General features: G+C 48.9%; 2 protein-coding genes across 2 annotated transcripts in view; both read left to right on the forward strand.

The window, feature by feature from the left end:
* Positions 1–16,223: 16,223 nt before the first annotated feature.
* Positions 16,224–21,788, forward strand: FAM3D (FAM3 metabolism regulating signaling molecule D). Its single transcript, XM_030501282.1, has 10 exons — positions 16,224–16,270; positions 16,991–17,057; positions 17,810–17,917; positions 18,109–18,129; positions 18,753–18,876; positions 19,126–19,184; positions 19,551–19,601; positions 20,866–20,950; positions 21,092–21,218; positions 21,426–21,788. The coding sequence occupies exons 2-10, from the start codon at positions 17,045–17,047 to the stop codon at positions 21,513–21,515; spliced, it is 678 nt and encodes a 225-aa protein (XP_030357142.1). The 5' UTR covers positions 16,224–16,270; positions 16,991–17,044; the 3' UTR covers positions 21,516–21,788.
* Positions 21,789–24,486: 2,698 nt separating this feature from the next.
* Positions 24,487–25,794, forward strand: part of FAM107A (family with sequence similarity 107 member A) — a 30,106-nt gene continuing 28,798 nt past the window's right edge. The window contains exon 1 of the mRNA XM_030501843.1: positions 24,487–24,641. Coding sequence (XP_030357703.1) covers positions 24,618–24,641 — 24 coding nt within the window. The 5' untranslated portion in view covers positions 24,487–24,617. The remainder of the gene's footprint in view (positions 24,642–25,794) is intronic.

Raw genomic sequence — 25,794 nt, forward strand, 5'->3', positions numbered from 1 at the left:
AGCCAAATTTATAGCTGGAGTTGTAACACTGGACCCCAAGCACTAAGGTGCTGAGCCACAGCAGTGTTGCTATTGCTCGTGGTAGGGAAGCCGTGCTCAGCTCCCGCAAGGCTGGTGGCCCAGGGGGACTTCTGCACCAGCCCTGCTCCCCTGGGACACGCTGTACCCCTCCTCAGGCTCAGCTGGCCTGGACCTCATCCGTGTGTACAGCCCAGCAAGCCTTGGCCATGGGTGTTTGCAGGTTCCTGGTGCATTTTGAGCTGCCCAGTGCAATAAGCATAATGGCACTAACTCATAAATCTGCTCTCCCTGGCTGGTCCTCTGATACCTCCAGCTCTGCAGTCCTTTCAGCTGTAAACTCAGTGCCATGAGATTAAAATGTACAAGTATGTGACACCTTATAAACCACGTAAATATGAACTGGCAAGGCCCCTTAACGATGAAGGATTCTGCACAAAATCTTCAGGCACTAATTCAGTCTCAGGGCTCTCTTTCCTTTGCAGTGGGTATGCGGTGCTGTTAGGAAACCTTGACTGAATTATAACCTTTTATTCTTCTAAGGCATCATTTTTTAATCTGAAATAAGGTTTTATTTTGACCCAATCATGAACATAAAAAGCATAAGAGATACAAATGCACTTAGTGATAGATATGTTTTCTCTGGATAAATGTGCAAGATTGTGGTGCTAGGGAAACAGCTATTAATTTGGAGCTTATTTTAAAGCTAATGGATAATTATTATTCCGTGGAATTTTTTTCCCCATGAAGAGTTTAGTTTGCTGAATGGCCCCTTTCCCATTTGCAGCGTGGATGTTTCTCTTCCCCTGCATTAATGTGTTAGCGGATGTTATCAGAACAAATGGCTGGGCTTTTGGCTTTGGATTTTTCTCCCACATTTTTGACAATTGTTTTTTATGGCCTGTATAAATCACTGTAGCACATGATAAAGTCAAACATATTCGATGCCTGTGAATAGTTAAGTTGCTGCTCCTCCTTTGTGTAACTGCCCATAACTGTATTTTAAAGCAGTTAGAGTCTTTTATCAAGCACATATATTGGCATATCTTTGTAACTAGATTACTGAGCATATTCTAACAACTCTTAAGCAGCTCTCACGGACTATCATGTAAATCCTTCTTAATTCACGGTTTCTTGACCACAGTGGTTCTGGATTGAGCATCTGATGCCAATTCCCTCCCATGGGCAGTGTGCCACCTGCTACCATGGCAGTTCCCAAAGTTCCTCTTGAAAAACCAATCTGTGTGTTGCAGACCATTACTGTTTCCATAGGAAAACCAAGCCAGAGAGATGGTTGATGAATGGACCCCCATCAGTGGGTTGATGAATGGAACAGCCAAGCAGACAGAAGCACCCTACAAGACCATAGCAAAAGCCTCAGTCCCTACAAGAAGGAGGGTCAGGTACTGGGGAGATGGGAGGTGACACCTTGGGGACATTTGTTTCTGTAACCAGCCTTACAGCACCCATGTCTGCAAAGCTCCTGGGTGTCCCACATCAGTATATAGCAACACCCAGGACACTGTTTCAGTGCAATCTGCAGGCACTGTGGGTGGAAGGGGGTTATTTTGCTCATTTTATGGGCTGATTTATGGCTTGTTTACTTCGATGCTTAATCCACATTGCTAATGTTGCAATTAAACCTTGTTAAAGTTCTCAAGCCCCCCTCAGGCATGTGGTGTAATGTAAATGTAACCCCTCCCAGTGATCATTATACAGGGGGGAAAAAACCCCTGCATGGTGGGGAAGGGTGTCGGTAACTTGATTGAAATAAATACCTATTTAGCAGGCAGAGGATGTTTAGTCCTAAATCAAATTGTTTATTAAAAGTGGAAATTGCTGAGATTGGTGTTTACCTGTGAAACCAAAATTACTTTGTGAAGAAAATAATTATAGATGCAGGCTCTCTAAAAAACCCCAACACAACAGTTGTGAGCCTTTATTAATAGTTAAATATATATATACACATTAATATTTAAAATCAAGGTGGTGCTGTGAGGCGCAACATCAGCATATCATGTGTGGGTCAGCTTGGAGGGAACTCTGTGTGTTCACATGCCATATAGAGCTCTACCCCCCATTGTTCTGGTGCATTGCAATGTCTTCCAAGTTTAAGGTCATCAGGGAGATAAACACAGTCCATGAAGTAATATTAAAACAGGTGAAACCAGGCACAAGGGAGGAATCTTATTACCAGAAAAGGCTGATGAGTTCAGGGAGTTAGTAGGGGAAAAAATGAAAATGATATTAATAATAGTTGTTTATGATCTGTATCAAGGCACCAAACATCTTAATGAGCACGTACAGAGGCACAGTGCTCACCCTTGGCCATGGAGCCTGTTTTGCAGAAGCCCTTCCCCTTATTTTAGAGCAGCTTCAGTTCAGCTTAACTCAGTGCTGGATCTGCTCAGGGACCCAACAGTTACTGCCAGGAGAAAATATCTATAGATGCCCCATCCTTGGAAGTGTTCAAGGCCAGGGTGGATGGGGCTCTCGCAGGGCCAGGTTGCTACTTGCTGTCACCTAAACCTGCTATCCTTTCTGTGGCAGCAGAGCCAGGAATAGTGTGGCCCTTTCCTGTAATTCTCCTCCAACGCAGCATTATGAGACAGCTCTTCCAGGAATGGGCTCCTCACATTCAAGCTTTACAGCTTGAACATGCTGGAAGCTCACCAACCACTGCCTGGATGTGGGCTTTCTTTACTCAACCTGTCCAAAAGCAGAGTCTTCCTTGAATTATCAGGTGTTCCTGCTAAGAAGGGCTTAAACCAGATGTGGGAGAGTCACTCAAAGGACAAAGCTGCTGCTGAGCCCTCGGGAAATGGTTTGGGCTGAACGTGGTGCACAGCCAGCAGCGTTGGTGCAAACAGCTGCTCCCCAACATCCATCATTAATGTGCTGGGACATGAGTTACTCACCAGCACATTGGCAATGTCTTAAAAGGTACGTTACTTGGGAAAGAACTGTTGAGGTGTTAAGAACAGCAGCTCACCGTCATGGACACAGCATAAAGGGGCTTGGATTTAATGAAATATGTCTTTAATCAGGCTGAGCACTCTCCCCTCCCAAGCATGACAGAGCTGTGGTGAGGGACTCCTGACAGACCCCAAAAGCCTTGACTCTCACCTAATGGGGTGAATTTGGCTCAGGAGCTGCAGCACCTCTCCATGGTGGGAAGAAAAAGGGGAAAAATAAGCTCTTTCTTGTGGAGCTGCCTGGAAAAATTTCTTTATAAAGTTTTTCAGGCAATTAGCCAGTGGTGCCAGATGGCACTTAAAATTGTTCCTAAAACCAAACTGGTTATGGTGCTGCCCTGCATAGAAGCTAGTGGACATTAAAGGCATGTAGTTTTCAAAGAAATACAGACAGAAGTGAAGGCAGTTTGCAGCCTGCTTGATGCAGCTATACACTGTGTGTTTGTGTTTGCTCATTCAGGAGAGCCATGAGCTTTAGCAGCAGTTGTCCAGAGTCAAACACAGGAAACCAGATGTAAGGAGAGCCCCGCAATGAGCTTTTGGATGTGCCATTCATTGGTGGGAGAACAGCTTCTTGCAGTGCCTCAATCATGAGGGTATTTCTTTACCGTGTGTTACCCTCATGTTTGGCTGGTCTGGCCTGAAAATCTCTGGAGTAACTTGTACCTTTGCAAATTTTACCATTTCCTTTAGTTTCATCAGCCATTCCCTCCGGGACCAAAGTGCTGCTGTGATGGCATTGAACCACATCGCTGATGAACATCCTCTTGTGCACAGCAAACCTGTGGGGAAATAGGAACTACTGAGATATAGCAGACAGAAGAAAGATTATTTCACCCTCTAAGACTATACTGCTTGAGCTGTTGGTGCTTTTAAACTGCTCAGGGCTTCATGCTCTCTCAGGCACCTTCAGAAAGCGAGGAAGGCAACTCCAGCCTCTCACTCATCAAATCCCTCAGTGCACTTGTCTTAACCAAGAGTAAAGGCTAAACAAACACATCTAAACAACTGAAAAGCACGTCAACATCCAATTTCAAAAGAAAATGCAGTGAAGTGTGAAATTATACCTTTTATTCCATAAATCTCCAGCAACCGGCACAGTTCTATAACTTGTATCATGCTTTAATACTGGCAGAATTTAACACACCATGCAAACCCCACAGAGTAATTACTTTTCATCTCAACAAAGGAACGAAATCCCAGCTCATTCAACCCCCTCCATCTAAGGAAATATTATCGACAATTCAGTGCATGTCAATTTTTCTTGGTGATGAATCCAAAGCAGGTCACCAATGAAATGGTAACGTGGGTTCCCAAGGCAGATTGACAGGGAAAAATGAAGATGCTATTTGGTGTCCTTCAAGGCAGTGTCACCCTGCTTTCAGAAACTTCCTGAGGTTTATCCTTTACTTGAAATACGCTTAAAAATATAAAGCTTACCTTGAACAGACCATTTTGGCACTTGGAATTGCCCCTGGGCATGGTGGTTACATGCTTCACACCAGATTCCCATTCAGCTTTTAAGGAGTTCTTTCATTTTGCAATAAATGAGGTTATGAGTGATGATGATAGAAGGCCAGCAGAAGACACTTGCAGTCCCACACCTTGCAGTACTGGCCAAACCCCAGCGGTTCGGGCACTCCAGACCAATACTTGTCATCAAAGCATGTGTTGCCCACCCTTCTGCCAAACCAAGGGTATGTCTGTATACAACAAACCACAGTTAATTAAATTAATCAATTAAGCTATTCACTGACCTCAACTGTTTTGAGTGTAATGCATGGAGAGGTAGGAGGGAAACCAGCACGATTGCTGAGACAGAGTGAGCAACACAGGGCAGTAGCAGCAGAGAGGATTACATTATGCTAAGCATCACCTGAACACAGACTGGGCTTAGTGGAAGACATCAAATTTGATAGGAAATTTTTGTATCAAAAAGCTCACAACATTCCTAGGAGACTGTGAGCAGTGGAGGACCAAAATGAGGACAGAAACTGCAAGGTGAGAACTAGGCAAGTTGCACAGGGCAAAGAATTTGATAGTATTATGATCAATTATGATGAAATAGGAAGACAAAACTAGAAAGGGCTCTGAGAGACCATGAAATGTCATTGGGTTGGGAGGCAGTGAGCAGCAAGCAAGAAAAAAAATCAGGTTTCTGTATATAAACCCAAGCCAGGTCCCTCATTCCAGCTCTGCTCATTCCTTTTGCCCTTTAGACTTTGCAAAAAGCTGACACCATGCTATAGCTGTAACAATCCCAAGTCATTCCTCCTAGTGACACCTGTATTCAGATTTATACTGTATAGTGAGTTGGGGTCAAAGGAGAGGTGCAATAGGCACCCTGCGGCATGCTGGCCACTGCGGTTCAGCGCATGTGCGACACCAAGAGAAACCCAGCAGGCACAGAAGAGTTCCCTGAGTTATTTCCTATTCTCTGTCTAGCAATAAAGACACAGTTACACCGGGTGGTAACTCCTAGCAGATGGTGACTTTTTAAAGTTGATTGCTGTATAAACGATACTTTCTGAGTTTGTTCCTTTTAATTCAGATTCTCAGTAGCATGTTGAAATGTCAGAGAACATCATATTGCTATCTTTTATTTCCTTTGTGAGTAGAAATCTTCTCAAAGAAGCATAGGAATTACAAGCTTGGGAGGAAAGATTGGGCTCTCCTAGGATCTACTTTGTAAATGCAACAGAATACAATAAACAGTAGATGCAAAAAGCCCCACTGGCTTTGTTCTCACTGGACAGGTTTAATTTCTAGAGCGCTTTTTAAAGAGACATTCTGCCTGCACTGCACACTGGATTGGGGAGGTCCAGCAGCAGCACAAAGGCAGGATTTCCTCTGCTGCAAGCACAGGGAAGTTGGTGGAGTGAGGTGGAAGATATCTAATTAATCTGCTACTACAGTAGACAAATAAAAACAACAGGACAGCTGAGTGAGTATGTTACTTACCCTCCACTGCCCTTGCAGTCCCAAGGTGGGGTGCCAGACCCCCACAGCATACAGGGTGTTGGGGCTTTTCCCACAACCCAGAATGGCAGCCACAGGCTTTAAGGCTGTGCTTTAGCATAAACCAGATTCAGACAGACCACAGTTAATGCCCTTTGGCTCTGGCTGCAAATCTAAAGCCTGTACAACAGCTCCTGAAAGCAAGAGGGCTGTTATATTGCTCTAAGTTATCTACCACCTATGGCTGGTGAGTTTATCGCTTACTCACACTTCTTTACTCACCTGAGCAAGGTGGCAATTCATATTGCTATACCTGTACCTGGAAGCTACAACCAGAAGGCTTTTCTGGTTTTCTGCAAGATACATGTAGATGCTGTCTTTCTAACAGTGTTGTAGCTGGGAACTGTATTCCCCACCTAACCTCTGTAGCAAGGGAAGGTGTTCAAACCAGCATGTGCTGCTTACACAAAACTCAGGAGGATGAAGTGCTCTCCCACAAAAAGGAATCCCTGTAAGGACGATGGGTTAGGCTCTGAGGGCTTCGCTCCGCATCCACCAAACCAAGAGACATCTGTCAATAACTACAATATATTTTACTGCAATTTGCTGCAGCACAAGGTGCCAGCAGCCCCTGCACAATCCTGTCACATACACCAGACCTGCACAAGCTTTTTTGTGGGGGAGGCATAAAGGAGCAAATGAACCCCCAAAGTCCCCTCTGACAGCCAGTCAATGTGCTCGGGCACTCCACATCCCCCTGGCAAGGGATCCTGCAGGGCCAGAGAGCAGCCAAGGGCCCAAGGAGGGTATTGCCCCCCAAGACCACATCCCCACCTCAATGTCACTGTGTTTCCCACTGCAGTTCTCCACATGAGCAGCCCTTCATGACTCACTCTTATTACAGCAAACAGCAGGAGGTTTTGGAGCATTCAGATGATACATCCCCATAGTCCAATCTCTGGATATCCAATAAGCAAATCTGGCCAGCCCAGGATGCAGGATTACCATGTGCTCCTTCGAATACTGCTTTTCATTGACACAGAAATAATAGAACTGCCACAAATAAACTCACCCCATTGACCCAGCACTGAGGACCATTGCCTCCTGCTAACACATGAGTAATTTGGACAAAATAGAGGTGACGAATAAACAAACTACCTGTGTGATTTGTACCCCTGCAGACTCCTTACCACTGCGGGACATCCCCTGTGTCCCCAGCTTGGGGAAGCTGTACCAAAATTGGTGCCATTGTGGCAAACCAGGGAGATGCAAAGGGCTTTGCTGCAGTCACTGATCTGCACTTCGCTTCCCCTCAGAGTCTGTGTATTAGCCCATTAATTTATTGCACCTCATTGGCAAAAAAATGGAAAGACATCCCCTGGCCAGAGGTAAATGTCCCAGATAAAAAGCAAATGACGCAGTAAACCAGCAGAGTATTCTTGAGAGCAGCACTAAAAGTGGCCACCTCTTCTCCTCAATTTATGCTGCTCCCATCACCCCAGGCATTATAATTGTGCTGACAAGGATCAGTTTAACCCCTGCCTGCAATCTAATAAAAAGCTGGCGTGGGGGAAGCATGCATAATCCTTCTGCAGTGTCCTAGGAATGGGTGCCATAAAAAACTGCTGCTGCTTGGTGGCCTCAGCCACTGCCTGGAATAAATAACTCCCTGCCCAATGCCAGCAGTGAGAAGTGCTTCTGTGACCAGAAGCTTCTCGGACCCTCATCCCTTTATAGAATCATAGAATCATTTAGGTTAGAAAAGACCTTTAAGATCATCGACTCCCACCGTTAACCCACCACTGCCAAGTCCACCACTAAATGATATCTCCAAGTGCCATATCTATGTGTCTTTTAAGTATCTCTAGGGATAGTGACTCCACCATTTCCCTGGGCAGCCTGTTCTAATGCTTGACAAACCTTTCAGTAAAGATATTTTTCCTAATACCCCTAGATACTAAATTCCCAAGATGGGTTACTCACCAGCTGTGTCAGGAAGTTCTCTTCCACGCCCTCCAGGAACCTCCTAGGCTTTCTCTTCTCACCTGTGTTGTGTTTCCAGCAGACATCTGATGAGTTGAAGTCCCCCTTGAGAACAAGGGCTAGTGACTGTGAGACTTCTTCCAGCTGCTTATAGAATAATTCACCAGCCTCTTCATCCTGGGTAGGTGGTCTATAACACACTCCCACCATATTTGCTTGGCTTTCCCCCTCATTCTTACCTATAAACACCCAACACAATCTCATGCCCCAGTGCATCTGAGCAAGCGCATGGCCAGTGGTGGTCACCCACCATCCCTCAAGTATTTGCTAGGGGCAACGCAAAAGAAAAGGTCCCAAAGGCTCTGCTACCAGTAAACAAACAATGGGATCTTTTCCCCCCCCCTCATTATTAATTGACCAAATCATTGTGCAGTGCTGGCATTATGCTCTGCTACACTTTGTAATGAAATCACTGCCTGTGCATAAGAAACAAATTTAATGATATGATACTAATAGGGTTAGAAATTTCCCATGCAAATATTAATAATTTATATCCACATTCTCTTTTCTTACACTTGTAGCCTGTAACAAGGAAATACTGAGATCTACCAGCTCCTCTCACAGATCTTGTCTGGGGAGGGCACAGTCATTGCCAGGCTGGAGACTCCAGCATGATTTCGCTGGAGGTGCAAATTAGCATTTGGAAATCATGTCCTGGCCTGCAATCATGATCTGAAAAGGAGATGATGCTTAAAACACAAGTACTGCTTGTGTAGCACCCACTGGAAGTGGGTGGCAAGCCTTGGTGCTGCCCAGACGCCTTCCCGTGGGCATCTCTGCAACACCCAAGAGTCAGTTGCCCCTGCAACAAACCCGGGTGAAATGAGCCGTACATGGGTATAGATCACACCAGGCACCTCTCTGCGTTTTGAGGCAGCTGGCAGCAAAAGGAACAACTTTTGGGCTGCAGAGCCAGAGGGATTTGGGGACTGGGGAGGGGGGCACATTTTGTTGTAGAAGTAGGGAGGGATTTGTGTTAAATGTCCTCTTTTTTCAGCGGTAAAAAAGTATCTTAAAGGAAGGGCAGTGACTGGGGAACCGAGGGATTGAAAGAGAAGCTAATTCCCTCGGACAGGCATAATTGCTGCAATTCAGAGTGCTAAAAATGTGAAATTAGGAATAATCATTGGCTGTTTATGATCTGTGTCTATACTGTGAATTCAGCTAATACAGAGTAATTACACTCTGCTAATTCCTAGTATTTGTCATCGTTGGGCTGCAGAGGAGTCCTGCGAAACAATCAAACCAGATTGGCGGCGCTGGGCCCGCAGACTGAGGGCTTAGCACCGCACGAGCTAATTTCTCTTTTAATGGTAAAAGCAGTTATGATTTCCCTTATTTATTCCTCTCTCCCAGCAGCAAAGTCGGCGTCAGTGGGCTGTGCTGCCAGGGATGCAGCGGGCGCAGCGGATGCGCTACACAACAGCACCCCCAATAGCCAGCATCACTGTGCTGCCGGGAGACATCCACCAGCACCAACAACCCTTCTCCTGTGTGAAACTGGCTTTCTCACCTTTTTTCCCAATGTTGTATCATCCATCCTATCAAACTTCGTCCTCACACAGTTCTTCTTCCAGCCCATCCGGCTCAAGGTAATCCTGCCAGTGTTTCACCCAGATGCTCGGTCACCAGGATGCCGGTGAAACTTATGGATGTGTCACAAGTTTGGTGCCGTAATTCACCTTTGTAAAAATGGGAGAGGAGAGGTGAGTATTGGAGCAGGATAGGGAAATAATCCCCAGTGGGCACAGATGGGAGGTGTGGAATGCAGAGGCAACCCTCGCCCTCATCCACCTCTCACATGCGGTGTGCGGAAAGTGCAGGTGATGTTTAACACTAGATAAACAGAGAAGTAAAAGGCTATTTCCTTTTAAAGGTGCATTTCCACCTAAAGGTGCACATTTAGCAGCTGTGGTACATGGCTTAGCCCAGCATGAGCCATCTGCAACCATACAGCCACAGCAGTTCACAGGACAAAGTTTGCCATGTGGCAGTGGCCAACCCTTTCCTAGGAGAATTTGCCATGAATTTATCCCAGCAAACACCTCCCTGAAAAGCAGCGTGTCCCTGCGGAGCCCCACAGCCGAGGGATCTTTAGGGGGAGCATCTTCCCTGTGCTGAGCTTTCATAGGTCACAGCTCCCAGGAGGGACAATCCTGCAGCCACTAGGGCTTTTGGGCAGGAGCCACCAGCACCCCAAATGCTGAGGTCCCCCATGGGGCCCATGCGCCCAGGAAGGATGATAAGAAGGGAAGAGGAAGAGGAGGAAAACATCTCACTCCTACCATCGTGATCCTACCATTGCGCTTATCGCAGTGCAGTGACTTTGCACCACAGATTATGCATTCCCCACCCAGCAGCTTTTTGGTATCACATCTATAATTTTTTTGTTAATTTCTCTGTATCATGTGGAAACCTCCCAGGGGAGCTGGAGATGAGACTGATGTAATTCCATTGCACTGCACCACTTAATTATTTGCGGAGTCGAGACCAAGCTCATCCCCTGTTCCCAGCACTTGATGCATTCACAAGCGTTATGTGTGATTTAAAAGCACCTTTCTGCTGAGTGCCACAGTGGATGGGAAAACCCTGGGCTACCACAGGATGTGGGGACAGGACACAAGGGCTCCCCACACCAGCACCAGGGCTGTGCCACAGCCACCTCCTCCAGGGACAGCACAAAGCTCACCATCCTTTCCTCTGGTTTCCAGGAAACCTCTTGGATAAAATAGGCACTTACAGAGAGCAGAAGCATTTCATGCAAGGTTTCCTCCTCAGGATGACGAGGCTCCCAGCCCTGCCACTTCCTCTGCAAGCAGCAGCAACATCTCCATCTCCATAGAGAACCCAGGGTAGATCAGGTCCCTTGAAGCAGGAGAAGAAATTCATAGTGAAACAGGCATCCCCCAAGCCCCGTGCCATGGGCCAGCTCCTGTGTGGGCAGGGAACAGTGGGAAAGAGCAGAGACACGTGCTGCAGCATGCCAGGGCTCGGGGCACTTTGTTATTGAGCTGAGCCAGTTATTGCCAGCAGCTAAACAAACTAATAGGAAGGATATTTCCCCAGAGAGAGAGGAGGGTTTTGATTTAGGCTGCGCTGTTTAAGCCCAGACTCTCACCACAGTTAAAATCTCCTTCCGAGGGCAATCATTATCCCAATGCAAAGCCTGGGTCTGTGTTTGCTTTTCTGCTCCCTGTCTGGAAGGTTTTGATGTAAAGCCTGCAATTTCCTCAGGTGTACAGCCCATAACCCTCTGCACCCCTTGCCCAGCACTGGCCACCAAAGCCAAGGGGAAGCAAAGCTCAGTGCATACTTTTACACAGAGACCATCCTCAGGTAGTAAACTAATTACCAGGGAACAGCAGTGGTCCCACAGGAGCTCCACTCCAGCCCTCTGCAAGCCGCAGTCCCAAAGGCAATGCTGCTGGCCCCGTGTCTCCTCTGCTGGCTCTTGGATGAAAACTGCTTTAAAGGCTCCAAGGGAAGCTCCTTGGTTATTCTAAGTGATGGGAATAGAAAAGGAATAAGGAATGGGAACACTTTTGTTCTCTGCTACCAGGTAAATGAGGTTCAGCTCTGGAAAATGTATAGGGCCTCTAGAGCTAACTGCAGGGCTGGAGTCTCTAAGGAGTGATTTCTTCCTTCAGAAACATAATAATAACAATAAATGATTAAAAAGAAAATGGCCTAAATCTGTATCCACAGTTAACTCCAGATTCCTTTGGAGTTCAGGACTGTTGCTGGATAAACAAATGCTTATTTGAAAAAGGAACCTCCAGCCTGCTGCAAACAACAGTCAGTGAAGTGGTGCTCAGGGCCAGCTCACACACACTCTGGAGGAAAACCCGCCAGATCAGGTTATTCTGGATTTGCCTTGTGTTGGGGGACACTAGTCCTGGCTTTGTGCCCACACATTCCCATTGCGGCACCCTCCACCAGCCATGCTGCCTGACGTGCTGGTGTACTGCTAGTGCAGAGGGTCAGGATGGTGCCCACCCTGGGAAAGGTTTTCCTCTTCTGATGTGGCAATATAACGAGTGCCAAAGTGGATAAAACCTGCAAAGGACATGTGTGAGCTCACAGCTGCAGGAATCACTTTCTATTTCCCCTCCTATAGCACTGCTGGCTGTAGGACAGCACACTGGCTGCCAGCCCTGTGTCAGGCAATGAGATAAGGGATAAGGGAGGTACCCTGAGTCACAGAGGGCCTGGCCAGGCTGGGCTGGGCAGCCACAGCACCCGAGCACATGGTGTCCCAGCTCCCCAGGATGCCCAGGCACCCACACCGCCCGCAGCAAGGGACAGCGCTCCCGGGACACTGAGTGGTACGTAGGCTTGTCCCTTCCCTGATGGGCAAATGGGGTTTACAGAGCATGAACAAAGTAATGCCTTTCTGCTGCACTTTTGTTTTGACTTGCTGACAGGTTAGTGGGTTGCACAGGAAAGGGTGTAATTGTTCCTCCTTCTCATAGCATGGAGGTGAAGGGGAAGCCCCAGGTGCTTTGTGTGAGGTGCAGTTGTGCTGGTTTCAGAGACAGAATGAATGAATTACCCGTGTTAACGGCAAGAGTTGAATCCGTGTTTCCACCCATTATGGGATATGTGGTGGAATGAGCCATGCGATGTGTGGTCCAGGTCAAAGCTCTTTATCCATCACGGCTATGGATGAATTTGCAGGGGGTTCATGATGCAAAGTGTGCAGCTTCTCCAAGGCCAATCTGCTGTTCAGGATACTATCTGTTTTTATTTGCACTGCTGAAAGAGCTTGTGTAGGGACCAGGTCTTGCTGCCCACACAAGCACCAGTATGGAGTCAGGTGGAGATCTGAGAAAGCAGACTAGATGGAAGGGTAGGAAGACACAAGGTACCAAGTGCTTTCTGATAGAAAGCAGCAGTCACTGGTCGGCAGAAAACCTCTGACATGATAACAAAAGCAACCATGTCTCCCAAGAACAACTTCTATGTAGTCAGAGCAGCCAGGGCTTGGCTGCACAGAGGGAAAGCAGATGAGTAAGTAGGAGAGCCGAGCTCCAGTATGAAACCCCAGCTACTGGGACATCTTGTATGCACTGACCAGGAGTCCTCAGGATGCTGGCACCCAGGGCTTTGCTAGCTGCCAAAAACTCATTTCAGGTCCTTCCACGCATGCAGTCACTAAAACCAGAGCTCTTCCCCGTAGCTGCACAGTGGAGGGACTACAGCACGGTCCACACTTAACCTTTCAGCCCCAAGAAGCGCCTCTACCCAGCAGACAGCTTGCTGCCAGCCATGAGCACCAGCACTTTTGTCCCTCCTTTTGCCTTGGGGTTTTGGCACAGGCCACTTTGGTACAACCTGTAATTCACAGCACAGGGATCCCCTCCAAGCTACCGGCTGCTTTCCCATTCTAGAGGGGATGCAACTGCTTGCCAACAACCCTCATCACTGCTACAGCTCTTGATTCACTGCTTGGGTAAACCTTGATGGAGAGTTAAGCTTATTGTGATTTAGCTTTGGGCTCAGAGATCAGAGAAGAGGCCACTAATGACAAATAAAAGAGCAAAAGATGGTATTAGTGTGGCCTTGCATGGGTACAGCACCTCCAAGTGTCACATCCCACCTTGGCTGCAGATAGGGCTCAGCATCCCTGCCTGCCACCACCATGCATCCTGTTTGGCTTCTGTTTCAGGATTAGGGCCTCACCCCAGTTAACTATTGACTTGCACTGGGGGCAGTTTCACTGTAAGATGCCCATTCCAGCCATTTGGCAGATGCAGCAGCTGGCCAAGCACTGTTATGAGCTGAGGAATTTATAAGCCCTCTGGCAAACGGTGTTCTCCCATTGCATAACTCAAAGCTCTATCAGATTAACTCCTTTTGAGGCCAAAAATGGCAATATAGCGTCCTCCATTCTGTCCATTCCTGGACACAGGGTGGATGTGCTCCCACCCCACACCAGTCCCTCTTGTGCATCCCTACCTTCATTTTTGCAGTAAACCCTTGACTTTTGGAGGGGTGACTCACTGGGTGTTGGCACTGGTGACATCTGGCAGCACCCTCTTCAGAGCCACATCATCACACCAAAATGATGTTTCATTCATGGTCAGGGACCTGGTGGGAGAGAGGGGGATGTGTGAGGCTGAAAAGCAGCAAAAATATCCCAAACCCAAAGGGAGGAGTTTCTGGGGAAGAGAAATGAAGTTTTCCTGCAGTGCTGGGAGGAAACAGGAACATTCACCTCCTGCCTCCTGGAAAACTTCCCTGTAAAGGCAGGGATCTGCCTGGGTTCCTTCTTGGCAGCAATAACTCAGTGCTGCCAAGCAGCAGTTTGATCCTGAGGAGGGTCAGGGTGGAGCCTTTGCTTTATGACACCACAGACCTCTTTAGCAATATTTGTCCGAGAACCTTTTTGTTCCTGGAATGTTTTTTTAAGCAAATAGATTTCAGGTTTGTTAGACAAATAACTATCACCCACCACGGTTCCTTCCCTTCTTCTCCTGCAAGTTGCTCTCTTGTAGATGCCAGAGCAGAGTCATCTTTTGTTCCAGCACAGCCTGGGAGGGGGAGGAAATCAATCCAAACAATTAAAAGAGAATATAATAGAAATCCCAGGACAGGGCTACCCTCCTGTAATGCAATCAAGCTCCAGGAACTTGGAACTTCGCCCAATAAATTTTACCTGGGATTAAGGTGAAGATAAATAGCCCAAATAAATACACGACTTCGCTAAAGCACTCGTGTTTGTAGGTTTATTTTTCCATTTCTCTTTCTCTGCAATGAAATCAATATGTACCTAGAAAAAAAAAAAACCACAAGAATTTGGCAGCAAGCACTGTGCAACAGGCCCTGGGGAGGCCGGTGCCCCCTGCAGTGCCGGGGACCAAACAGGGGTGGTTTTGCAAACCCAGTGGAGTTCTGCTTGTCTCACTGTGTCCAAATCACAGCCCAAGTCCAAACCCTCACCAGCTCCAGAGTCTGCTCATGGTATCTGGGGAGAAGGGGAACTCTACAAGCTCCAAAAGCAAAGTGATACCAATTTTGAAGCCTTTTCAACTTGCCAAGGCAGGTTTTAGGGACAGCTTTTCTGCATCCATCACTCCCATCACCAGATCAGGCAGTGGGCTGGGGACCCTGGCGTGGAAAGGCTCCCTGCATTTATATAGCAAAACTTCATGCGGAACGGAGCAAAAGGCAACAGCCCAGATCCAGCCATGGGCAGCATTTGCCCTCCAAAACCTTTAAACTGTCCATTTGCAGGTCTGTGGCTCTTCCACCAGGTCAGTAAAACAGGCCTGTTCATTCCAGCTCCAACACCAGTTTAAAACCCATTTCAGGGATACTATGCCAGGGGCTGGAATGGGGCCAGGATAAAGTAGCACGAGGAAGGGCTGGGGACATCAAGGACCCTGTGCCACCTCCTGCAGAGATAGTTTCCTGCTCATGGCCACCTTCTTGGTGGAATAGCTGCAGAAAAGAGTAGTGAGATGCTGCTGGGAAGGAAGTGTGCTGAGCTGATACGCTATCAAAAGTGCATTGCCACGTTACGCAAGGGTACACAAATACATTCCAAGGCTTCTTTAAAAGGCAGGTAAGCCAAGAGGCCATTCCACCGTGGGAAGCCGCTAGCTCCCTTCTGGAGTGGCTTTGGCAGCTCCTCCTTGCCACAGCCTCACAGCGGAGGGTTCCCACAGGGAGCAGTGCCAGGCTCCAGACAATGGGATGTCGCTCTGACCTGGCACCAGTCACCCTGGTCCACTGCAAGCTCCCTTTGGGGGTTTCAAGCCAAGGAGAAAAGCAACAGCTTTCCTCCTACAATGCAGATCATTGTCATCCTGCTTTTCAAGGCTAAAAGCCCCATATGGTGATGCTGCAGCCGTATCCCCCAGGGTGCAGGGGATCCTGAAGGGGAGCATTTCCCCAGGGTGCTGCGGAGGGATGCTGGGTGCATCAGGGGCTACATCAGTTCCCCTGAACTCAAGCACTGGGAAGTAACTCAGAGGAGGGCCGGGCAGGAAGCAAAGCTCTTCTCTTCTTCCTCATGACGCAGCAGCCTGAAATCAACTTTCAGCCCAGCCCTGCTACAACCCAGTGCTCCTTATTTACCCTTCAAACAGGAAAAGTGACTCTCAGCATAGCTCTTCTACAAATTCTCCACGCCAAGCCTCACTGAAGGGCTCCTTTCGTTAACATGAGGCTCTTTAACCTGAGCACACATCTCACATGTGACAATTTGCCTTAGGACTCCAGTGGGGTTTCCAGGACAGACGTTCATCAGGCTGCAGTCCCAAATTTCAAAGGTAGGAGCATATCCCCAGCACCCAGGAGGTGCCAGTCACACACATCAAGGTGGCAGCAGGATGGAGGAGATAGATGGGCTCACTCAGGTAGGAAATAGCTCACACTCCAAATTACAACCACTCCCCATCTGTGGGGGTGAAGATGCTGCAGGATTTGGACAAGCAGAAATATTTCTATTCTCAAGTCAGGCATCCCCAAACCTGGCTGCCCAGTGCTGCCCTTCTTCCCTTCCCTTTCTGGTTTTAAGGAGGACAAGCTTATTCCCACAGATTCCCCTGACTGGGCAAAGCCAAATTGCAGCTTGTCCCCAGATGGCATTTTGCAGCCCCTAATATTTGAAACCTGCTTTGCATCAACCCAGAAGGAAATACACCAAAGCAATAATCAGAGATAGGCTCCTTGAGCTCACCACTAGCAGCAGAACAGAAAAGCCTGATCCATTACCGAGAAAAGGACGTGGAAAAGGGGCACACAGTGAAGAGTTCAGAGGCTTAAAAAAGAAGTAAGTTCAATCAGTGCAGACTGCTCCAACTTACGAGAGCCAGGATTCCGATATCAGCGTGGGACTGAGCACTGATAGGAATTTATATATCTTTGGTGACCTCGTAGTTACTGTAAATATGTCTAAACATAGCATTGCTTTTTTTTTTCCATCTAATACCTGCCTGACTTTGGTGGGTTACAGGAATGCTCTAAGGTATTTCCTTCTATTTCCTCAGGGTAACCTGTGACCGTTGGCCACCCTCTTGGCTGTGCTTGCTCGTCCCATCACCATGCGGACGGCAGGTAAGGAGGGAGACAGATTTACTCTTTGTCCATTTTTCTACAGCTCTTTAGGCTTCCTTCTCATTTACATGACCCCTTCCAAGCCCATCTATACCCTGACCTTCCCCTGCCAGGAGCATGGGAAAGGGCCTTTGCATACGCATCAGGTTTTTCAGCTTTGTGGAGATTTCAGGCTGTTGTATTTTTCCCAGTGAAACCCTTTGCAGCTGGGAAGAGATGGCTATTGAGATATTCCTGGTTCCATAAGAGCCATTCAGCTGCAGTATAAGTGTATTTTTCTACTCTCTTTCCATGCAGGACTGGAACGTTTTGCTCCGATGAGTGCTGCTTTAAAGCCAAATGCCAATCACTTTTGTATTAGCAGCTGCTCAGCTGTAGCTAGTGACTAATTGGGGGATAGCAGCCTTCCCAGTGCTGGGAATGTAGGAAATATTCAGATTTACATAGCTTTCTGACTAATTATCAGATTTACTTTAATGCAGAGAGAAATATGAATAGTGCCTCCCAGTAGAAGGGTAATGTCTATCTGAGCATCGCCACATGCTCTAGAGATATTAATTAAGAGATCAGAGTTCTTTTAGAGGAGGAAGGAAGGAGTGTTAGCTGCATTCCCACACCACACAAGCACTGGCTGTCACTCAATGCCTGGTAACCTGGGGATACACAGACTAAGTCCCCAAGAAGCCAGAGGGATGCTCTGGTCCCCAACCCATGCTGCTGCTCTCACCTGGCTCCTTTTGCATTCCTCGCAGGCCTCATCCGGTACGCGGCCGTGCTCTTCACACTGCTGGGCACATGGTTCATCCTGCAGACATATTTCAATCAGAGCTGGAAAGCCATCAGCCTGAGGAGCTGGATTGGTGAGGCACTGGGGGGCTCCAGCTGGGTCCAGAGGGAGGATGCAGGAAAATGCACTGGGATGGGTGGCTTGAGTCATGCTTGCAGCCACAGAGAGCAGTTTTGGAAAGCCAGTGCTTGAACAGCTGCTCCTGGCTTGAGGAAGAGCCAGCAGGTCTCCACCATGTCTAACCCTTCTGCTTGGTACCCACAGGTGACACCGACAAGCCCAGCAGTGAGTACCACTCTTGACTGCATCTCCATCACACAACATCACTCCAGGCCTGCGAGTGATGGTGAAAGGGTGATAACTGCCCTCAAGAGCCTTTTTCACAAGGCAAAAATCCCACCCTCCCAAACACAGGCGAATTTCACTATTGCAGCAGTGTCTTTGGCAGGCTCTGTAAGCACACAAACCTTCATGTGATCTCCCTGCCCCAGCAGAAAAGCCCCTGGGCCACAGGCTGCAGCAGGAAGCTGGTCATGGGCCCATCTGGGTGGCTTGACACAGATCCCTACCCTGGACAAGAATGGGAAAGCTCCAGGTGGAAAAACCCCAAAGGGCTGGCATTGAATGAGCACCAGACCCATCACATCAGCCCTGCCATCCCACTGCTCACACCGAGCAGCACCCAGTGCCCCAGACAGCTTGTCCCACACCCCCAAAGCCCCAACACCATTAACCTTAAAGAAGCTGGTCCTAATCCCAGGAGAAGCCTCCTTCATGCAGGAAGGTCCAGATGTTCCCCCTCCTTAACGGGCCACTGTGCCACAGCCCTTCTCAGCCCCTTGGAGACATGGCTCATGTCCCCCTATGGAGCCAACACCATGGCTTGCAGCTCCACTCCTCCCTCACAGGCAAGCAGCTGCCCCAGCACAAGTGTGGGAACCGTAAGAGCTGCCCCCAGAACCATTTTGCCTTCAAGATCATCAGCGGCGCTGCAAACGTGGTGGGACCCTCCATCTGCTTCGATGGCATGGTGTAAGCAGCACAGCAGGGATGGGGCAGCCATGGGTGGCCTGGGCCTGAACAGGGTGAGTGGCCTTTGCCAAGCACATCAATGGCCATCACAGCGCATTTGTGGTTAGAAAGAAATTAGGAAGTAGTTTTCATTGCTACGGTTTCTGGGGATGTTTTGCTGTCTGCAACCACTTTGCCCCACCACAGTTTCACCAGCACCAGCATCTCCAGGGCATCCCTGCACTTACTGCTCTCTGCTTTCCCTTCCAGCCTCATGAGCAGTGTGAAAAACAACATTGGCAGAGGCCTGAACATCGCTCTGGTGAATGGTGAGTCGGGAGCGCACTAACCCCCTTCTCCCCACGGTCAAAGTCCCTTCCTCCGCCAGGAGGGAACCGGCCACTGGGTCACCATCCCATGCACCATGGCCAAGGTGGAAGTCTATCAGTGCAGTGTTGCACAGGGTGCACAGCCAGAGTTATGGTTGCAAGCACTGCCAGCAAGATCGAACAAACCCACCTGGCCCATTCACTCGAAATCCATCGAAGACCACATTGGCCATCACAGCAAATCTAACACACTGAGGGAAGAGCAAAGCATTTTGGAGCAGGAACTCTCCAGCTGGTGGCCAGGCAAAGCCTGGAGCCACCCCAGCATGATCTCACTGTGCTCTGCTTTGCATTTTAACCTTTCAGGAACAAACGGGCAGCTCCTGAAGGTTGACACGTTCGACATGTACTCTGGAGGTAAGCGCGGTCACTTTGCTGCTCTGTGGTTCCCAGCCAGGGCTCACACTGGCGCTGCTGGCTATTCAGGCTGCTCCTCTGTGGTGTATTTAATGATAAAGTCTACTGGACTTTGGCCAGGCTTGCCATCTTGGGCAGTGAAGGCTCAGCAATCTCTGAGGCTGGCGTCCTTGTAATACATCTGCATCCAAAATTGGCTTCTCACTCCTTTTACATGCATGTAATAGCCTGAAAACCATAATTCCACTAACCTGAATATACCAGGGCACTTAAGACCTGAGAGAGACTACTTTCTGAGATCAGGTAGTTACAATGATCCTGAGATTTTGCAACTTTCAACTCGGTTTTCTAATGCTGGTGGTGGCTGAGCAGCAGGTTGTTTCCCTGCCTTTCATAGGAGGGTAAATAAGGAGCTTGGGGCATGGTACGACAGATGTAGCTCCCTGCCCCAGCAAAGCAGATGGAGCAGAGCCTTGCAGCAGCAAAGACCATATCTCTTCACCTGCCAGCTTTAAACAACCTTTCTAACAGCAAGAAGATGCCCAGAGCAGGGACAGCCCCTGCGCACTGCCCGGCTGGCACTGGCTTGCAGGATGCTGTAAATCCCAGTAGTGCTGCAAAGCTGCTACTAAACTTCTCCAGAGTTTTGGCAGGACCCATTCTATGACTCCTCAAAAATCACATGTTAAAACCACCCCATAGTGCTTTTGATTTACCCTCTGCTCTTTGAGCCTTCCCAAGAGATCATCACCCTTTCTGCTGTTTGGTTTTGCAACCTCCTCCTGGTAACTCTGGAGTTTTAAGGAGAAACGCCAATATCATGAGATTTCAGGCTGAATTTGCAAGCGAGATGAGTAGTGGGTGGCACTGGGAAGGAGAAGGCAGTCAGCTCCTGTGCCACTAGATGGGGCGTTGGACTCGAGCATACCATGAATGCAGGATGAGGAATAATTCCTACAATACAGGCAAAGGCAGGATCACAGGGCAGGCAGCTCTACAGTGAGCAGGTTCATTTCTTGCAATGAGAAGCAAATTTAAGTAACTAGATCTCAGTGAGCAAAGTTTAGGGAGCAAATTCCCCTTCGCAGTTGTACCAGCAGCCTTGGGCACTATAGGAGAGCCCAGGTGGGAATAAAAGGAGTGCAGAGCCTGTTCTTCCCCAAGCCCATGACCCTAAATCCTGGCTAGCACCAGCACAGTCAGGATATTTCCCACTGACCCAGAAGAGGTTCCCCCAGCTTTCCCTAATGCTCTTCTCTCCCAGACATTAACAAACTGGACACCTTCCTCCAAGAGATCAAGCATGGCACCATTGTGCTGACAGCCAGCTACGATGACCCTGCCACAAAGTGAGTTTGACCCCAGGAGCAACATGCGGCTCCCCAAAACCCCACAACTGGGGGGAGATGGAGGTGCTGCTGCCAGCAGCAGAGGGGACCAGAGGTAACGCCCACTTGGTACCACACTAACTCCTTGTTACCCTCTTTCAGGATGAACGACAAAATACGGGCACATTTCACCGAGCTGGGCAGCAGCCACGTGAGCAAGCTGGGCTTCAGGGACAACTGGGTCTTCTTAGGAGCGAAAGGGCTGAAGAACAAGAGCCCCTTTGAAGAGGTGTGTGGGTCTCCCCTGCCACCAGCTCTGGAGGCTCCTATCCTCTTCATAGCACCTCCTGAGCTACATCTCTCCTACCTGTCTGCAGAAGACACTGGCCAGTGGTGTTATCCCCCACACCAAACCAAGCTGCTGGTTTTGCCCATTGCAAACTCACACTGTGCCACCAACCTCCTCATTCATTTTCTCTCTCTTTTTTCCCTTCAGTATATCAAAAACAATAAGACAACAAATAAATACGATGGCTGGCCTGAGCTGCTGGAGATGGAGGGCTGTGCACCCAGGAAGACAGATTAGCATCAAGACCCAGCCTGCCATGGAGGGCAGTGTCCACCAGTCTCACAGGGACACCAGCCCCACCGTGGGGTCCCCAATCCCACCACACTGATCCCAGCTTTCCAACTGCTTGGTCACACAGCCCAGCAGCAGCTCCCAGAAACTGGCTGTGTAGGGCTCAAAAGAGTTGTATAAGTGCCTTCAAGGCCTGAGGCTTCAGCTGAGCTGTCCTCATCTATGGGTCAATCCGGGATATTTTATTTTTCTCTTATTAAACCAAAACTTTATACAAAGTTTTCTTATTTCTTCAGTAAGATATCCAATTATAAACCAATATCTTCTCATTTCCATTTTCAAGCATAATCCGTGCTTTTCCCTGCATTGCACAGCATGCCACATCCTCTGCCACTAGCTGGGCATCATTGTCACCCATCCCACAGCACTGCACATGGATGCTCCCACCTCCCAGCCCCACACAGCACCGGGCAAAGTCATCCCTGGGGTTGCTCAGACCTCAGTAGGTTCCCCCTGGAGCTCCTGCCAACCCCCTTGCCGTTTCCTAAAGCCACAATAAGGCCAGAAGGCCACAGGGATATCTTGCAGCAATGTAGGTTAATATTTGCAGACCAAAGCATTTCCTCCACCTGGTTGCATCTTTCCTGGGTTAAATCCAAGCTAAATCCTCCATAGCACATCCTCAAAGGTCAGGATAATGCCAGGCATGTGCCAACCTGACTTTACCCTCAAAGAGGGAGGGATGAATGGGAGTATCTCAGGCAGCTGAAGTTGTGCAGTATAACCAATAGGTGGAAGCCTTTTACCAGGAGAGCCGGAGCCAGCATCAGTCTGGAGAGACCCAGCACATCCAGGCTGACACCCCGCTGCAGGCACCCTCAGACCCACTTTGCTCTGGGAGCTGCACCCCAACCCAAGGCTTGATGACACTGTTGGGAAGGGAGAGATCCCTGCCCAAAGGCCAGCAAAGCCCTGCAGAACTCCTTCCATAGTGGTTCCCATGCTGCTGCCCAATGCTGAGGAGGTCCTGGGGGAGCATCTGCCCCTCACTCATGTCTGGATGCATTCATCCAAGCACTGTCTGTACCCAAAACCTCCCTGAGCTCCAGCACTGCAGAGATCAGATAAACTGTGTGAGTGATGGCCCAGGTTTATCTGTCATCATGGACAGGGACAAATTTGCATCATCCAGAGACTTTAATTTCCTATGATTATATCTGTTTTTTCCCCATTATTTAAAGCAAAGGGTGGAGCATTTCTGCTGGAGCACTGGGATCTGTGCAGGGTAACAGGTTGTTCTGCAGAGCTTTTGTGCATCTAACAGCAGGGTATGTCCCAGCACAGCCTCTAATAGGCAGCTCACATCAATCATCAAAGCCTCAGGTCTCTCCAGGGGAGCAGAACAAGTGAGGAACATCAGCAGGATAAAGCCAGGAAGAGACACATCCTTAGGGATGAAACCTTCTATCCAAAACTCAGTACCACCATCCAAAAAGTGTGAGGCAACCAGTTTTCCCTAAACAAGGAAAAATATTTAAATAAAAGTGTAACATCTATAAGAACTTCCAATTCCAAAACTGAAATAAAAAGCCCAAAACAACCACCTTGGAGGAAACCCCCCGTAGCTGTAGTATTTTATCCCAGCTTATCCTCCTGGGGTCTTCAACATTCACCTCATCACACCTAGGGAAGCCTCTGCCATAAATCGATCCCTAAATCTGCTGCAACAGCAGCGCTTGATCCCAAACGCTGAATCATCCCTACCCGTGGCAGCAGCGAGAAATAACACAAGGCAGCAGACACAACAGCCCTCACATCACACAGCCCTGCCAGCAGAAACATGCCAACTATTTTAAACCCCCTCAAAGGATCTAGATTCGCTCCTAAGCCAAACTGAAAATAGCCCGAGAGCTGCATGGTGTAAACCAGGGAACAGCATCAGTTCCAGCCCCTTTCAGCCATGGGAAACTCTTCCCAGCCCTTTGCAATGTACATTAGAAATCTGGTTTAAAGCCAAAAAAAAGGAAATTTATGTTTCAGCATGCTACAGACTGTTCAAACTAGCTCTGAATCCATCAAAAGGCTGTTACAAAGGTACATCACTGGTTTCAACAAATAGGGAGAGCTAAAAGTCCGACCCCTGTATAGGGACCTCAATCAGCAGCCAGTGTTTTGAGGAGCCATTCCTGCCAAAGCCACTGTGTCCTGATAAATAAATCAGAGCTTTTCAAAAGTCTGGAATCTGGGAGGCTTCAGGAGTCGAATTTAACTTCCTCATGTTTTAAAAGGGTCTGAAAAGGGTAGCAAGTGCAGGGACAGCAATCTCCAATGAGGTATTTTTGTGCCTTAGCATTTTGGAAGCTGTATTACTGCAGAGACAGGCACCTACCTGGCTGGTTTCCACCATGCAGCATCCCCCAGAGACTTCAGCAAGCACAAGCCCTGACCTGACACAGCTCCAGGTAACCTGGGCTCAGGTGGGGACCACAGTTTGCTCCAGCACTGCAGCAGCAAACAGGCAGCGTAGGGTGTTTGTAGGAGTGAAGTTTGCTGAATCCAGTGCTGCAACAAGAGCCAAGAGCTGGGATGGAGACAGGCAGCAGAGGGATAACCCTCCTTTAATTTGGGGGTACAGATTTATTGCGGCAAAGCACCAAAGGAGCAGCTAGGAAGGATGCCATAGGCATGGACTGACGGGTGCCGGGGCCCCGCAGCCGGGCGAATCCGCGTCCTGTGACATCTTGCCCTGTCAAGTGCAATTACTGTAATCTTCCACAGCCTCTCAAAATACGGATCCCGGCTTAGAAACCGGGCATCCACAGCATGAAAGCTGCCTTTGTGCCCGGGCAGAGCCTGGGCGCGAGCCAGCCGTTAGGTGCATGAAGAAAATGAGTTCTCCACGTGCTGGGAGAAGGGAGGAAAAGCAAGCTTTCCCGCCCGACCCCACTGCAGACGGGCTGGATTTCACCCGCGTCTCCCCGCAGCAGTCACGGAGGAGTGGGGAGCTGTACAGCCACGCATTCCCACAGGAATAACAGGCGCCAGTGACCACGGAGAGCTGGCTGTCCTGCACCCCGGGTGAGCAGAGCACAGCCGACACGTCGGACCATGGGGGCAGCTCACGGGAAGAAGGTAACGGGGCAGTTTTAATCAGGGCTGTTGGAGCAGTGGTGGGATGATGGAGATGGCACCATCTGCTCACGTGGTGCTTGTTTTGCCCTGAAGGCAGCCGATGGCAGCGAGGGATTAGAGGGAAAGGACCCACTCCTGGGTGTGGGTGTCACTTGTCAGGGCTGGATTAAGTAATTGCACCTGATGGGGTGAGCATCAGGGCTTTCAGGACAACAAGGAGGAGATCAGGGCACTGCACTGGGACAGGCAAAGTTTGGCTTTCTGGGAAGAAACAGCAGGCTTGCTCGGAGCACATCCAGCAGCCTGAGGGCTGTCTCCCACAGATGCAGTGCAGAGTGAGTCCCAAGTAGTTCTTGGCCTGTGATTGTCACCAGCTCCCTCCTGGGACATCATGAGCACCCTCTCTTCTAAATCCCCCAGGAAGAGCGGTCAAACAGCTCTGAAAGGAAACAGGGCTTTATGGAGTCAGCGAGAGATTGTTGTGCTGAGGATGCTGATGTCATTTTGCTTTCACATCTGATGACGTCAGCGCCTAGAGATGCATCATCACTATCCAGTTGTGATGCCCTGATCTGGTATTAGACTTCTGTAGCTTGTCTCACAGTTTATAGAGAAATACACTCATGCACCACACTAGATCAATAACTTCTACTGCAACGAGGACAGTAGTGACCCTTTGCTCCTGGAGGGACCCTGCATGCTCAGCTGAGCATGGTCTGTGGCCTTCAGAGCCGTGGCCACATCCAAGCCTTTTGGAAGCTTGCAAACTTGTTGGGCTTTCTCCCAAATCCAGAACTAGACACTGTTGCAGGGGAAACAAGCATAAAAGCAACCCCCTGCCCAGTGTTACCAATGCCCAGAAGGAAAATCAGGGCTCATGTGGGACTAGTAAACATCTATTTTCCTGGACCTCGGAGAAGTACCAGATACAGGAGGTGCTGCTCCCAGCCAGCCCCCTGCTTCCCTGACACCCACCCCAGTTGCCGATGCCATGCCGTATCCAGCAGACAGGGAACCACAGTCATTCCCAGTGCTCAGGCCTGCAGCAGCACACTAAGGAGGAGCCATGCTCTGCCCACAGCTAATCCCAGACCTTTGCTCACGTGGCCGTGACCTTCAGGCCTCGGCACATTTATACAGGCATTACTGAAAG

Source organism: Strigops habroptila, chromosome 11 (genome assembly GCF_004027225.2).
Source record: "Strigops habroptila isolate Jane chromosome 11, bStrHab1.2.pri, whole genome shotgun sequence".
Lineage (NCBI taxonomy): Eukaryota > Metazoa > Chordata > Aves > Psittaciformes > Psittacidae > Strigops > Strigops habroptila.

What these genes read in the sequence shown, in the direction of transcription:
- FAM3D (XM_030501282.1), top strand. An exon ending in TGACACCGACAAGCCCAGCA is followed by an intron (nt 18,130 to 18,752) that starts GTGAGTACCACT and finishes CCTCCCTCACAG; the next exon opens with GCAAGCAGCTGCCCCAGCAC. An exon ending in GTTCGACATGTACTCTGGAG is followed by an intron (nt 19,602 to 20,865) that starts GTAAGCGCGGTC and finishes CTTCTCTCCCAG; the next exon opens with ACATTAACAAACTGGACACC.